General features: G+C 35.2%; 2 protein-coding genes across 3 annotated transcripts in view; one reads left to right on the forward strand and one right to left on the reverse strand.

Annotated features, from left to right (window-relative positions):
- The first annotated feature begins 327 nt into the window (after positions 1-327).
- On the forward strand, positions 328-2,905 carry LOC126374275 (uncharacterized). Of its 2 annotated transcripts, none has more exons than XM_050020795.1 (3): positions 328-710; positions 1,084-1,276; positions 1,701-2,905. In XM_050020795.1, the coding sequence occupies exons 1-3, from the start codon at positions 483-485 to the stop codon at positions 1,982-1,984; spliced, it is 705 nt and encodes a 234-aa protein (XP_049876752.1). In that variant the 5' UTR covers positions 328-482; the 3' UTR covers positions 1,985-2,905. The 2 variants fall into 2 exon arrangements, with proteins under 2 accessions (XP_049876752.1, XP_049876753.1); XM_050020796.1 differs by lacking the exon at positions 1,701-2,905 and adding an exon at positions 1,366-1,694 and having other exon boundaries at positions 330-710.
- LOC126374266 (thrombospondin type-1 domain-containing protein 4-like) overlaps positions 2,890-15,771 on the reverse strand; it is a 48,162-nt gene continuing 35,280 nt past the window's right edge. The window contains exons 8-17 of the mRNA XM_050020786.1: positions 8,633-8,816; positions 7,712-7,872; positions 7,300-7,626; positions 6,986-7,210; positions 6,327-6,575; positions 5,881-6,031; positions 5,458-5,633; positions 4,778-4,952; positions 3,975-4,046; positions 2,890-3,267 (exon numbers count right to left, since the gene is read on the reverse strand). Coding sequence (XP_049876743.1) covers positions 3,164-3,267; positions 3,975-4,046; positions 4,778-4,952; positions 5,458-5,633; positions 5,881-6,031; positions 6,327-6,575; positions 6,986-7,210; positions 7,300-7,626; positions 7,712-7,872; positions 8,633-8,816 — 1,824 coding nt within the window. The 3' untranslated portion in view covers positions 2,890-3,163. The remainder of the gene's footprint in view (positions 3,268-3,974; positions 4,047-4,777; positions 4,953-5,457; positions 5,634-5,880; positions 6,032-6,326; positions 6,576-6,985; positions 7,211-7,299; positions 7,627-7,711; positions 7,873-8,632; positions 8,817-15,771) is intronic.

Raw genomic sequence — 15,771 nt, forward strand, 5'->3', positions numbered from 1 at the left:
AAAGCTGTCTATTTTTCCTTATATATTTATCATAATTTTACAAGTAATTACGTACGTATCATATAAAGTGCCTTCATTGTAATTTTATGGCACTTTATTGGGCTTTTATATTATTATTTACATGCTGCTTTTGGGAGTATAATAATAGTTACTATCTTTAACGGAAGGCAGGATAATTTGCAAGCGATTATTATAGTAAGTAATAATAATGGATTCCAAATTGCTTCATAACTCTTCAGCATTCGTCCCATTTCTATTACCACCTGTAAAAAAGTATCTGACATTATCGTTTTTATCACTTAAATCTCCGATAGTAGCGATAAGTGGTATTTTTATGGATTTCGGGTTACAACTTCTACATCATATAGGTTGATAATATAGTGACATGTGAACGTATTCGCTTTTATTGGGATTTTAAACATTGCAGTGTTACACATTTCAGAGATTTGAGTAATTCAGTTTATGTAGGTAGAAGTGGTAAAATGGTGATTCCTCCTCCACCCAGAATGCCTGAAAACGGCAACTATGCACCAGGACCGGCGATCGTCAATGAACCTCCTTCTTCGTTCTTGATTGTTATGAATATCACCAATATTATAACACAGCTGCTCCTGGGAGCAGTAACATGCTGTGCCATCATTACGGCTAACTTTTACTTACCGTTTAATGGGACTGCGTTCTCAACTCATATATACTTGTGTGTTATTGGGGTGAGTAATCTTAATAAGTAATAAAATATAAATTATAATATTTAGTAAAATATTATGACTAGAACCACTGATAAGTGAAAATAAATATTCGAACACACAGAGAGTAGAAAATTGTGTGCACAATACTGATTTCACTAGTTATTCCAAAGCCGATATCTTATCGCTGATTTATAGAAATTCGAGAGATATCTGTCTCAATAGAGATATCGGTTAAGATTTTGATCTAACTTTAACTTTAAACTTAAACTTTAAAATACTGACAACTGACCTTGTCATATGTGTCAAACACATACATCAATGATATCCTGTGCATGTTCATTTCATGGTAAGTTAACAATAAAAAAATTAAGTGAATCATATTTCTACGTTCCAGTATGTGGTTCTAATGACCCAAGCAATCCTGTCCTTGAGTCCTTTCACGGGCTGGTCGAATACATTCAAGCACCAGGATAAGAAAACCATTCACTTGGTGATGCAAATTATTGGGTCAATCCTCGCTATCACTGGCAGTATGATAAGAATATTTAATGTGGCAGCTCACTTTCAGTCCGCTCATGGATCTCTTGGTAAGACAAACCTTGATGCTGATAACTTACGTATGCTGCTATAGGTGCGAATAAAAAGTATAAACGCGTTTATCTGCTTACCTTCCCAGGAATGTCATAACTTGTAAATTTCGACAAAGGAATCGTGTTCTTTCTAACACGAAGGACCATAATAATGGGCTGATTATCTGTAACAATAATCTTCTCTAATACTCTTCCTATCAAAGGTTGTCTTCTGATTAGGCACTGTGGAATTACTTACCCTATTAGGAATGTCGGGCGTGAGTTTATTTGTTTACCTACAATCAACATAATATCATTTACAATTTTAATGTCTATGCTCCCTGTTGTTATTTTTTAAAACCATTTATTATTGTTTTCCATTATAAATATTGTACTTATTGTTTCTTTAAATATTAGAACCTAACAAAATATTCGTTTTCAGGTATCCTCGCTTTAATCTTCACCTGCTTGAGCCTGATCGGTGGTGTCGCTAATTTGTACTCTCATAGATTAGGAGTAGACCCGAAATTTATTATAATTGGACATGCCTGCTTTGGCTGTATCACTATCATACTACCGTTCCTAGCCTTAATTTTTGCTTTTGATAGCAATTTATATAGGGGTACGTTCCCACAAACAGCTAATATGGCAATAACATTCACTGTTCTAGCTTTAGTAGGAACTTTAATGGCCGCCTGTTTAAATATGGTAAGGAGGTTTAAGTAATGCAGTTTTAGTTTTATATTTTGTTGACAAAACTGTTATATTGACAATGATAGCTGTTTTGATCATATTTTTTTAGGTATAAGTATTTATCAATCACATCGAGATGATATCAAACTTTTTTACATCTACTGTAAATAAGTTTTGCAATTATTTCATGTGATTTCAATTAGGATAATAGATTATTTTAAGGGCTTTGGGAACCTTGCTATAAAATTTTCGGCGACAATAGATATCGTAAGTGTAGCCACACCATTTGGTGATCAAAATATATTTTTGTCATAGATAAACTAAGCTAAATCAGCTCTACACCTTTTTGCCAATACTTAAAGGTCTAGCGAATCTACAAGCAATAAAAAAAATATTACTAACCCTAACTATTTTCTTCAGGTTAACTCTTGGTCTGAAGCTTTTAACGATTCCTATTTAAATGTTCTTTTTATTACTTATTATTAAAAACTACTTACATATAAAAAAGTATTGTAAAGGAACTTTTTACGTTTATTTGTGACATAAAATACAGAAACTTAGTAAATACTTCTGTATGGGAATATCAAATAATAATTTAAAGAAAATTCATTATAATGAAGCCTGTGAAATAATGATAAATGAGAAAAATAGTAAGTTATCTATTTACGTTTTACACTGAATCCGCTATACGTTAGCCATCTAGGTAAGGGATAGGAACTAAACTAGGGTCCCTACACCCTTAAGTTTGTTGAGAAAAGTCTGATATAAGTATCAATAATACCTTAGTACTTCACTAAGGTACTACATAATTCTTTTTTACCGTTATAAAAGTAGAAGATATATTTCACCTTAAGTGATATCATTATTTACCAAATTTATATTTTTACTTGTAACTACAAGTTAGGAACTTACTATCTCTAAGAAATAAAACCACAAGATGTTTTGTCTTCTCAATATTTTGTTTTATTTCTATCTATTTACATTACTTACTAATACAATCATAACTTATTTAACTAATCATTATCATTGACTTTACCATTAAGCACGTCGTTATTGACAATATAATTGTATGTGAAATATTAATACATTTAAATATCACACACAAAATCTGTTGATTTGTTAATATCATTTAAGATTGATCTACTGAGAAATATATCAGTTATGGCTATTATATCAATGAATTCGTTCGTTTGTGAAAATTGTAGAATAAGTTCATCGACCTCTGCAGGAGTAACAACAATTCTGCATATAGTAGTTGTAGTGGCAGAGACGGGCTTGGACTGCTAAGGCGCAGTTCCCCAATTTGTCTTCACAGTCTGAAAATAATATATTAAAGATATGAAATACAAAACTCATTATTTTACGTAAATAGTAACATTATCGATGACGTAAATAATTTTCAACCTAAGAAATGACTCGACTATTGCCATTTTATTACACCACATGGCATAGTTACCGCCTACATTACCGATTTGGCCAAACGTTGATTGAAATATCATGAAGTGGTCGAGCACATCATGAAATTATCAATTCTAAGATCTGGCCACGACATCTATATAAGTCTAATTGATAAAATTTTCTACAAAAGTGTAACAAAACATCACACGTGTACTACCCCGGAATCTATGATACAATATGTGTTCCAAACATGGATCAAAATCACAAAGTCGAAATCAGTGTTGTAGCGTAGACTGAGCGGGGAGACTGACCGTGACACTATGATATAAGTCACGTGTTCTCTGAACAAAGCTGGCTATCAATGGTTCTTCTACAAAATGTTCCTCTACGAAAGGTTCTTCTACGAAAGGTTCTTCTACAAAAGACTCTTCTACAAAAGGTTCTTCTACAAAAGATTCTTCTACAAAAGGTTCTCCTACAAAAGGTTCTCCTACAAAAGGTTCTCCTACAAAAGGTTCTTCTACATTATTCTGTTTTTAATTAGGTAGGTTTAGGAAGCAATGTGTGAAATTGTATTTCTTCTTCTCAAATACTTTTACTATCAAACCTATGTTATTCTTATTACCTTCTGTTTGAGTATATTTATTTATGATCCTTTGTGTAGTCGTGGTTTCATATCCCGATGCTCTTTGCGATTCTGAAAAATACCATACAAATTAGAAGGTTTTTTTGTTATCAAACAATGCTACGACTCAGAAGTACTCATAATACATAACTGACTTAGATTAGTTAGATTAAAATCTGTATACAGTACAATACAATAAAAAAACTCTTTATTGCACTTAAAACAAACATTAAACAGTTAGGTAAGCGGCCTTATTGCTAAGGTACCAATTTCTTCCAACCAACCAACCTTGGCAACCTTTAGGTGGAAAAGAATTTAATAAAAACGTAGGGGGATAGACAGTGCAAAATAAAAAGTGAAAAATATAAGTATACCTAGATGAAGTATATTAAAAACAATACATAGAAGACAATAAATAATGATTATAAAAATAAACAATTATTATCATACGTGTCTTCGATAACAAACATTGACGTAACAAATTTACAAAAGGATAACGTTTAATTATCAGAAAAGTTGATTCAAACTGTGTTAGTGGCTATCAATCAGCTTAAAGACTGTCAACTACAGTTATCTCCAACACCTAGCAGAAACAGTGGTTGAGTCATACCGAGGGGGAAGTACCTACTAATTATCTACTCCTTAGCGGATTTTACAAAAGATTAAAAAAAATAGATTTAAAATTATTACAACAAGTAGGTAAATAATTTATATTAGAATTTAGTAAATATGTACTTAGATACATTTTTAGAAATAGATTTTTGTTACTGTTTGCGTCGCTATAGAAAAAGGAAATACTGTACCAATAGTCAAGTCTGGTGGTAAAGTAGGAACAGCGACGGGGCATTGTGGCTCGCACGTTCGATGCGCCTGCGGCTTGCTCGTCCCACACTCCGTCTCCACACTCGCGCCATCGTGTTTCGCACACCACACTGTCCGTCGTTGTACTCCAACCCCGTATGAACAGTTGCCGATACACTGTTGGTTTATAAAGCAATTTTAATTTTAATTATAACTTGCAAATACACCGCGATGTAAAATTAAACCGAGATAGAATAGACTACATTATAGATTACACTATTATGAATACCTAATTAAAGTAGTAAAAAATAACAAATAAGTCTTATGAAACTTGAAGGTGTAAAAATATGTCATTTAATGGAATGGTCATTTTTCATGGCAGTGTTATAAGACTAAGAATATATTGAGAATATATTGAGGAGCATTAAAATCATCATCATCAATTTAAGACATTTACATTTTCAGTAGCTTCTGTAAAAAACCGGACATGTCAAATCTTCAGGTTAGGTAAGGGGACCCTGGGAAAAACGGTGTAATGCTAGAGAGATGCTGATGATCGCTCTTGTCGGTGTATCATTTTCCGTTCTTGTCTATCAAGGGCCAATTCTTTGACTTTATAAGACACGACGAGCTAGGAAGGGAAAACTCAATGGCACCCAAAACGGCCCAAAGAAAATCTCACCTGTCCCCATTCACTAAAGTACCAGTCAGGTTGACAGTCGCCTCCACAGTCTCTTTCATTGTCAGGCTTGGGTCCTTTACATGCGGACTCTCGAAGATGTCTGCCGCTGCCTCCGATGCACAGTACACCACGCACTTGTTTCCCTCCACAGGGAGACGAACAGGTAGACCAATCTCCTGCAAAATGCAATGTTGTTTTATATTTACTTACTTAGGTATATCTAAATATGCTCAGTACCCCCTCTAATTAATTGAGTTGAGATGTAAAGGGTTATTATTATTGTACCTAAAAAATAATATTTTTACTCCAAGATCGATCTATTTATAATTTATATTTCTATTATTTACTATATTGCCTGGCATTTTTTTTTACCACCATGTTGGCGATTCTCTAGAGATAAACGGCGGCGTATGACGTCATTACCTGTAAACCACTGTCCATCATGAGGGTCACACGGTAGTTTGGGCGTGCAAGCTCGTGTGGTCTCAGGTGACTTGCGTGGAGCGCACCCTGAGGGATCAGCGCAGCGAACACTACGGGTTTGAACCCCACCGCCCACGCACCACCCAACACACTGAACAAAACAACTTACATTGAAATGTACAATACTTATTGTACAATATTTAAAAAAAACTGTAAATATCTAGTCGTAAACTTAAATCTGTTAAAATTGCCATTTCTGTTAAATATGAGCAAATTAAGTACAATTTATATTAGCAGAAATCAGATTATTAATTATCTGCTTAAAATTCATTATTTTGTGGCACATTTCTACATTTGTTTCCCAAACCGAATAATCATTCCAACAAATTCATTTCGGAAAAAACACTTGCCCATAAAGGACATTCTACTTACAAAAAAATACTTACTTCCGACCATTCTGTAGATAACCAGCCCACAGCAGCACTAAAAGTATACTCCGGCCCAACATCTAAGTCAGTATCATTGGCAGTGATGGTATAAATTGGGCCTTCACGAAACGTATCGGTGACTTGCTCTCGTGGTCGGATCACTCGCTTAGAGCCAATGTATACTTCTCCAGTATTCGTGTTGCAATCAGGAATGTTACATGTTTCGGTTGTTGGTGGCTTTGGAGCCGGACACTTCTGGTCGCTAACCTAATCAAAGACGTAAATAAAATTGATGCAGACTTAAAAATAATATATTTTTAAATGTACTCCTGATTTTAATGATGCGAAAAATAAAAAGTTTGAAAAGTAAAATATCAAAAACCAGAATTTTGCTGTTTTTTTTTTAGGAATTTCCTGCTATTTTACAGTCTAAAGAATCATTCACACGATCCTGCTATTTAGATCAAGGACAACAAATTCGCACTATTAGGATCTGAGATGATTCAGTCGAATCGATGTGCTCTTGGTCAGTAAATTACTTGTTGTATATCGAAACAGTCTTATTTTGATGAGAGTATTCTGGGCTTAAATGTTGTGCAGAAAGCCAGTAAAATAAAAGTGCAGATGACATTTTAGTCTTGGGTAAAAACCATTAATCACACAAGCTCGATGTTTACCTTGGTAATGCCTCTGGAATGATCCTGTACGCAACCAACAATTCTTGTACGAGTGGCAGGCCCACATTGGGGACAGGTAGACCAGGCGGCTGCTCGCCACCGAGGAGGGCACGGCACATTCCCACATCTTCGTCTTCTACCCGCAGGAGCAGACCCAGTGCAATGTACTGGAGATACTTCTCTATCTGAGTTCGCGCTAGATTCCACACAACGATATTTGCCGATCTGAAATTAAAGCAAATACAATAATGATCATGAAAGTCTTACTTATGATAGATGTAATCTGATATGAACCGAGCATTGAATATCCTTACCTGAATACCACCTCCACAGGTTCGCGTACATTGAGTGTACGATAAAATCTTCCATATAAATTTTCTACCACCTATTACATTTTCTTCCACATCGTCTTCAGAACTGACTTCTTTTGACATACTTGGGAGATCCGGATATCTCGGTACATTTAATGCAGGTCTGGGATAAGCATCAAAATTGTGATGTCTTCGGATATGTTTAGTTTGAGCTGTTGATAGAATATCAGGAATATTGGCTCTAGTGATCGATTCAATATCTACTTCTCCCGGTAAAGATTCGGTAAAATATTCATATTTTATGCTTGGATTTGGTTGAGTGTAGAGGACCTGAAATAAAAAATAGTTTTTAAAATACCTACTATTATCTTTATGATCATATTGTTCACTTATTAAATTTAATATCGACTCTTACCATAATGTCAATAGAAAAATGCGTAGGTCCCATTGCAAAGATTGTGTCGAGTCCACCAGCGCGGGAATATACAAATCTTGTACCAGCTGCGTCGTAAGTTCCAGGAGAACTCACAGCAAACTCTCCATTCACAATATAAGAGCCATTTGTCACTTTCAATGCTAAAATAAAAAATAGCAATAACATTTAAGTGAGATAAAATCAGCAGATAAGTGATCTTTTATCAATTCACCGTCGACAATCAACAAAAAACCCTCAACGAACCACAACAAATTAATTAATCGAGTTACATTGTAAATCTGTCTGCCACATCCGAAATTGTTTCGAAATAGGTAGTGCAAATCCAATGCCAAGGTAGTTCGTTTCTATTCTTCTCACAAAACAACGTGGGCGGTGCTATTGTGAGAAACTCAATGATTTACCGTGTGTCGACAACGCTGATTGATAAGTGACCAACCTCACGTTTGCGGCCCATTTGCCTTCATCAAAGGACCATTCAACGGGATTAATGGATGAATGTCTAGTATCATAGTAATCTATGTAGAAAGGATACGTTAGTCAACCAGTCAAAATAACTAGAGAATAGAATGTCACTTGCAGTTAGTGTTTCCGGTGCATATACTAGGTCAGTAGATTGAAAATCTGGAGCATGGTGGCCAGTTTTGAACGTATATTTGGCGTGTTTATATGAACTTCGCGCTATAAACGGTATCGGTTGTATTAAGTCAACGAAGACACGATGAGAGTGCAATTATATTGTTATTTATTTCATAAATATACCTACATATATATACCTACCATTTAATCACAAATTCATACACAGACGACAATACGGTTCACTACCTATCACGTGTATCAATCTCGGTGAATCGCAAAAATACAAACAAGAGCTTATAATATAATTAAGTATGGTAAACGAACCGATGTAGTTCTCGCTGGGCATGATCTCGGTGATATTGAGGCGGCAGGCTCCGCGCGGCACCGTGGTGACGTACGAGTACCCGAGCGGCAGCCGCGGCCGCGAGAACAGCCCCGATACCAGCCGCCGCCCGCATCGCACCTCACGCACACCAGACCCTGCTAGCACCGACTCTCTTCCTACCACCTACAAAAAAAAACTATTAACTATGGAATAGATAAAGAAACCGTTTATTTTAGGTATAGGTTGGTGGGTAACCACTTAAATTAAAAAGAAGAAGAAATTAAATATGAATTTGAATCTTACACCTAAATACAATCGGCTCAGCTAATTGTACTTTAAGACATTCTGACACTATTAGAAAGTCAAAACGCTAATTTAAAGCTGTTCCCTAGAAAGAAAAATAAAGACTTGAATCTGTATTAAAAAGTTTATTCACTATTTTTTATTTATTTATTTATTTATTTATTTATTTTACAGTTTTACATTCAGCCATTACAGTAAAAACCAATTCGACTGAAACAAACACATATAAGACATAACAATTATTATTATTTAACTTGAACAATAGCGAAATGCCACATCTGTGAATTTGGCCACCGAACAGCTGTACAGGTCAACGTCCGGGTTGTCCTGGGCCAGGGCGTTAAGCATCCGCATCGCGCGAGTAACCGGCGAGTACCAACCAAGATTGGTTCTCGACAGCGGGACTTTAAACATTTGCGGTTGCCGTCGCACGTTGCAATAATTGTCCGGTACATAAAGACATAGTGACGACAAAATTTCCGGATTGGTAAATTGTCCTCTAAATACTTTAAAAATATATTTTAACAAAGTCACATCCCGTCTTACCTGTAACTGGTAGTACCCAACCATTCCTAGTACAAATAACGATGGGTACATAAGTGGGTAGAAAGGATACACACCATATTGTACTAAATATAAATACCTAGTGAATTTGTTTTGTATTTTCTCCACCATAAGACAATATTTATTCTCATGGGGAGACCAAATGATTGCACTCATTTCTAGCTTACTCCTCACTAACGCGTTATATAACGTTTTAACTATCGCTATACTTAACTCATCCCTCGATTGACGCAAGATGAATCCTAAATTCCGAAAAGCATGTTTACACGAATCGATAATGTGATCACGAAATGTCAAATCACAGTTCAAACGCACTCCTAAGTCTTTTATTGAGGAAACACGCGGCATCACCGCCCCGTCCACCAAGTAGTCATGCTGCAGTGGAGCACGCGCCCGACTGAAGCTTATCACGTTACATTTGGAAACGTTAAATGACAGCTTATTGTCGCGACTCCACTGCACCACCCTATCGATGTCCTGCTGTAACCTTACACTGTCTGAAATGTCTTTCACCTTCATAAATAATTTCAGGTCATCAGCAAATAATAAACAGCCCGCCGATTTAACAGCACCCGGAAGGTCGTTAATCATTATTAAAAACTCCAATGGGCCAAGGTTACTACCTTGACTCACCCCGGAGAATGTATAATACGGTTCCGAGTTGTAACCTGCGTATTCCACGTACTGTCTACGATCTCGCAAATAGCTCGCGAAAAAGCTTAACAAGTGATTCGTGAAACCTATGGCCGCGAGTTTCCTCAACAAGACGTCATTGTCCACTAGATCAAAAGCCTTTTGAAAATCGAAGTAAGCTGCATCCACCTGCCCTCCTACCTCCGAATCTACGATCGGCATCACCCTGGACATGAAACACATAAGATTGCTATCCGTACTGCGACCTGGTCGAAACCCATGTTGCGCGTCACTCAGCTGTGCACTGACTTGGGCAGAAATTGAATTATGTAATGCCGTCTCAAAAACTTTGGCAAATGACGAGAGCACAGCTACCGGCCTATACCCGCTCAAATCTGTGTCTGCCCCTCCTTTAGGTATCGGTATAACACGCGTAATTTGTTTTAAATAATCTACATCCTAAAAATATTTCTATAAAAATATCACGGGAACCATAATACGCGTGAGAGGAAATTATATTTTTAAATTGAGTAGGATGTAATTCTAGATAGGTACATCTAGATAAATTTTTACTTTCTTACTTATACACTCCGAATTTAAATATTTTTATTATTTTTAACTTCTAAAACTGAAAGTGGAAAGTTCGCTAGAAGCGTCATTTCGGGAAAAGTAAACTTGAACGCCGATGAATGCCATAACACCAATCACTGGGGAAATTCTATGAGGCGCGAGAACGACACGTTGCTACTGATTATCGGTATCAGTGATGTCGTAGAATAGCCTATAATCGTAATGGGTATCTATGGGGCATTGTTGTACAGGATGCAGTCATTCTATTAACCAAAGCAATATGATTTGTTCGACTGATCAGTTACGGATGTGATTGGATAGCCAGTAACGCCTATGGTATAGTTACATTGATTCAAAATAGCTTGTTAAATACTAAGACACGTCACTACAGCTATGTTAAAAGCAACTATTACCGTGACTTTTTTAGCTCAGTAAACATAGTGGACTCAACATAAGACGTAAAGATTACAGACGACGTCGGTAATATACTTACTGATGAAAAAATACAAATAAGCAAAACAAATGTATTTGATGCAGCATCATGTATTATTAGCACATAAGCTGTGTTCACACGGCTCCTTTGGACATTAGACTTTGCTTTTTATGAATAAGTATCTCGTATTCAATGGCTTTAGCAACTCAATAGTCCTGTTCAACGTCGAATAAAGATAAGAGTAGATATTCTACGCCGGCTAAAAGCCAGTATGGACACCGTCTCACTTAGCCGGATCACTTCGCTGATAAAATTTACGAAGTAGCAAAAGGTACGTCGGGCCATTTATACCACTTACAAATGTATCTTCATTAGCATTTTATCGTTTGGAGAAATCATAATTTCCCATACATAACTTTATATAAATATTCGCGAATGCATACCTATTAGTAAAGTTACCCGTTTCGAAGCTGCAATGGTATGCAAATGTAGAAACATTTGTTTGTAAACTAGGGGCGTCGCTTGTGGCAGATGAAATTTAAGATTGTCTGCCGTATTCCTCGTACAGTAGAAAATACAGAGCGCAGCTCCGTAATTTACGGTTGTGGGAAATTATGCTCATGATATATTTTGGGAACACAATGAATAATTATTTGCTTTGTCTGTTAATAGGAATGATATACCTCAACGTTAAGCTCAGAGGTTAAAGCTGTAAAATTATTATTTTACACATTTGTTATTTTATCTCGTACATTTAAGTAAATATGTTAATCAATTTATCTGTTACTCCAATAACGACAATTTTATTGCCTGTACATCCTTGTTTCCGATAACACGACACATTAACAGCAGGTCCTTAATGTCTTGTTGAAAGACCTTCTTAAAAGCTTGAAAAGGCTTTTATTTCTCATAAACGCCTACATTTAAATGGAAATTGGCGAATTTATGATAACAGTGGCGCCAATCCACTGTTTTATACGTAATAAAAATATTTGAAACCCATAAATTATTCATAGTCAATGGTTTTAATGAAATAAGGCCAAATACAGTGTCGCAAATGTTAAGACTTATTGGCAACAGCAATAAAATCGGCCGCAAAAATATTTAGGAGAATTTTGACGAAGGCAATAATGTTGTCACACAGAAATGAAGAAGCTCGTAAATGTATAGGTACTTGTGGCCAGTCTGCAGACCGTTGTGGATAATAATCAAAGATTTTATATAAACATCACCTGTTTTAACAACATGTGGCTGAAGATATATTGCTCTTTCATCGTTCCTATTCTCTAGGCAAATAAGATGCACGTTCCTGATGAAACTATTAGAATCACAGATAACGTAGCGGCATAATATTATCTCAAGATCAACTATCATAGATCTACACCTTTAATAGACATAGAAAACATTAATATTCTTAATCTGATTACAATAATCCCGACTGGATCATTAATCAGCGAATACTTAGTAAAGTATAGACTTATAAATCAAGCAGAGTGGTAATTGAAAATGTCTACTAATAGCCTATTAATTAGGATTAAGTGTGAGTTAACGGATAAGCTGTCGAGATTGGTAAAGCTGGATATACACTTGCCGACAAATTGAATCTCTACTAAATACTCCTACTGCCGCCGTATTACGAAATATACTTTCATAGCCATCGCTCAAAAAAGGTTGAATCGTTTAGTTGGACAGTCTACAACCAGCTTTAAGAAAGAGGTGGGATATTAATATCAATTATGATAATTATATACAGAACGTATTGATTTGTTAGCGGCGCTTCGGAAGTTTTTGTAGAAAACACTCATTTATGAAATTATGATTAGAAGAGATTTACTGTGACTCGACTAACCTTAGGTTATGTAAAAAAGTTTTATTAGGATACTTATATCCATTTTGGAAAGTAGTTATATTATAAAGATATATAAAGATCCTTTGTAGCTAGTAAATCGATAAAAAGTAAACAAGTTTCCTTTTCCAAATGGGTCCACCCGCCAAAGTTCTAAACCCATTTGTTGTTATTGTTACAAATACCAAAATTGACAAGACCATAAACTGTCCGTGTAATTGGTGAGAAACTTTAATTGATCGTAATGGATCCAAATAAATCAATTAAAACAACAACCTTTCTCGGACCACTGATTAGCTATATCTCAGTCCGCGGCTTCAATGACCAAATTTATAAATCTTACTTTAGAAATCCTTCTGACCAATTCAATTAACTGTGGCATTCTATTCTTGTACTGCTGCCATATTATATGTTATAAATTAGATACTGTTTAGGAAACCACAGTAGCGTAATGATATGAGTTAGTTTTGGTCAGAAGCTTATAGATCAGTAACTGAAAGTTTTAATAATTCAAGGTTACATAACACATAGTAGGTATAGGCTAACATTGACAATGTCATCTGATCGGGGATGGTGTATAAAACCAGACGTTATGTGCTCTGCTTTTGCTAATATTAAAAGATATTACTTAAATGGTACATCGCTCAAGAAAAGCGAGTAGACTAAGCCCAAAACGTGATAAAGATAACGTGTTATTTTAGAAACGACACACATAGGGACTAAATAGGTCGGATTTGTCAACTTACCAACACAAAGAAGACTGCAAGTAGTCCGGAAGTGCACGCCATAATTCTATTATCACTGTCTCAGATAACACTCAGATAAAGCTTTTAATGAGGCACGGGATATTTTTCACTGAAAGTACAGCATCTCTCATTTTTTACATCACTAACAAGTTGTTATGGGGTATAACAGTCATTTACTTCAAGAATACCTAGAAAAATAAATTGGGCTCAATAGCAAAGGGATATCTTACAATCGTTACGCAGAAATACATGGACGCTTGACCTCATTTTTCGTAGTTGTTAGAAGGGATGCTTGGTATTTATGAAACCGCAATAAAATAAATAGAACGAAACAATTGACTTGTACTTAAATCAAAATATAATCTTGAAGGTCGTATCGAAGGTAACCAACAAAATTCCGCTGAAACGATACAGTTAATACCTCTAGATGGTTTATTACATCCTACTATAATACTTAAGAGTAATGTTCTCTTTGATCTACAGTATGGATGATTTACAGTAAGCCTAAATCCTCATAGATATCTTCATTTGATATTCAGCTTTATGAAAATCCTCATTCGCATATGCCAAGAGATTTGCATCAATAAGTCATGTTATGTTTGTGTTTAGACGTTGAAGCAATAGGTATGAACTACACAACTTCGTTGTTCAGGTAATATCAGAAAATAGGTTCGTTTTAACATAACAATATAGTGCTAATGCCATTAAATATGCAAGCTGATTCGATTCGTATTTAATAATATTGTTATAACTATTGTAATGCGTGGCACATATTAACGTGTTAGGGTCTACAACAAATAAAAACATGTAAAGTTTGATAAAACTAAACATGTTGTGAGTGACTTATATAACTTTTCGTTTACATATCATGTCCAATTATAAACAAGACGTAGAGCCAAAGGCACAAAGTCAAAACGTGTTGCTGCTACATATAGGTATATCTACAAGTATGTTATAAAAGTACAGGAAAATACGTAGGCACATAATAATAAATAACACTCACATTCCCTTTTGGGAAAAAATAAGGGAATAACTCCGTTCCCGTTAATTAAGGGAGGCCTGTGTCTAGTAACAGGGCGCATTAAAAGACTGTTATTAGAAAGAAACAAAACATGTTGCTGTGTGCTTTTGTTGTATAATTTCAGACCACACAAACTCCTTATTTGAATATTTAAAACGAGATTATCCACTACATTTCTTGAAGTGTGGCCAACATTTCTTCTATAATTGATAGCGCATCGTGGCGGAAATTTCAATGGACTCAATGGATTTAGTCTATTGCGGAAATATAAACATGTTTTTTTCAGAGTGGGAACGTACTGGCATTGTTAACAAATATGTAAGTGTCTATAATGAAACCATTTCTTTACCTATAAGTTTTATTTTGTTCTATTGAAAGTTTCTCAAGTGCATAATGAATCAGCAAACGAAATGTTTTTACCTCCATGACTAATACGTATGAGATCATGTTTATCCATTTTTTTTTATTCATTGGTATATATTGATATACCTAGGTAGATTATTTTATTAAGTATTTATTAGGTATGCAAATAGATGCACATTCCGAGTAGGTTATTATGGGCAAGCTTGAATATGACTATATATTACAAGATATGAAAAAAATTAGGTAAATTAAGTATCTGTGCTGGCCAGTGCGCCAATATAAATCATTGCTTTTAGAACTTTTAAAGTGTTATGAAAATAAACTAAAAACATCCAAACAGCCGCGAACAAACGCTATAAATGAGAACTTAAATTTAAAATTTTAACAAAGTATGCGCCATGATTTAGAAGAGCTATAACTCATTTTAAAATAGTGTCTCTTTTTAACCCGGACTGCTCTGTGGTCGCGTGTCTTCACTAAATATTTCAATTAATCGTTATTATTATATTCGTTGACTATAGAAGCAGTTCTGTAAAATTTAGAACTATATTGCAATGCAATGTATTTTAATCATAAGTAAACACATAATAATGTAGTTTGTAAGTTTACTCGGTGAAATAAACCTTAGATTTTACGAAGTCGGGAAATTGGAGTGTCCG

This window comes from Pectinophora gossypiella, chromosome 17, assembly GCF_024362695.1.
Source record: "Pectinophora gossypiella chromosome 17, ilPecGoss1.1, whole genome shotgun sequence".
NCBI classification, from domain to species: Eukaryota; Metazoa; Arthropoda; class Insecta; order Lepidoptera; family Gelechiidae; genus Pectinophora; species Pectinophora gossypiella.

Bases quoted from the DNA above. Each gene is read 5' to 3' on its own strand.
- LOC126374275 (XM_050020795.1), top strand. From the start codon at position 483: ATGGTGATTCCTCCTCCACCCAGAATGCCTGAAAACGGCAACTATGCA. The intron at 711-1,083 runs GTGAGTAATCTT...TCTACGTTCCAG, and splicing joins TATACTTGTGTGTTATTGGG to TATGTGGTTCTAATGACCCA. The intron at 1,277-1,700 runs GTAAGACAAACC...ATTCGTTTTCAG, and splicing joins GTCCGCTCATGGATCTCTTG to GTATCCTCGCTTTAATCTTC.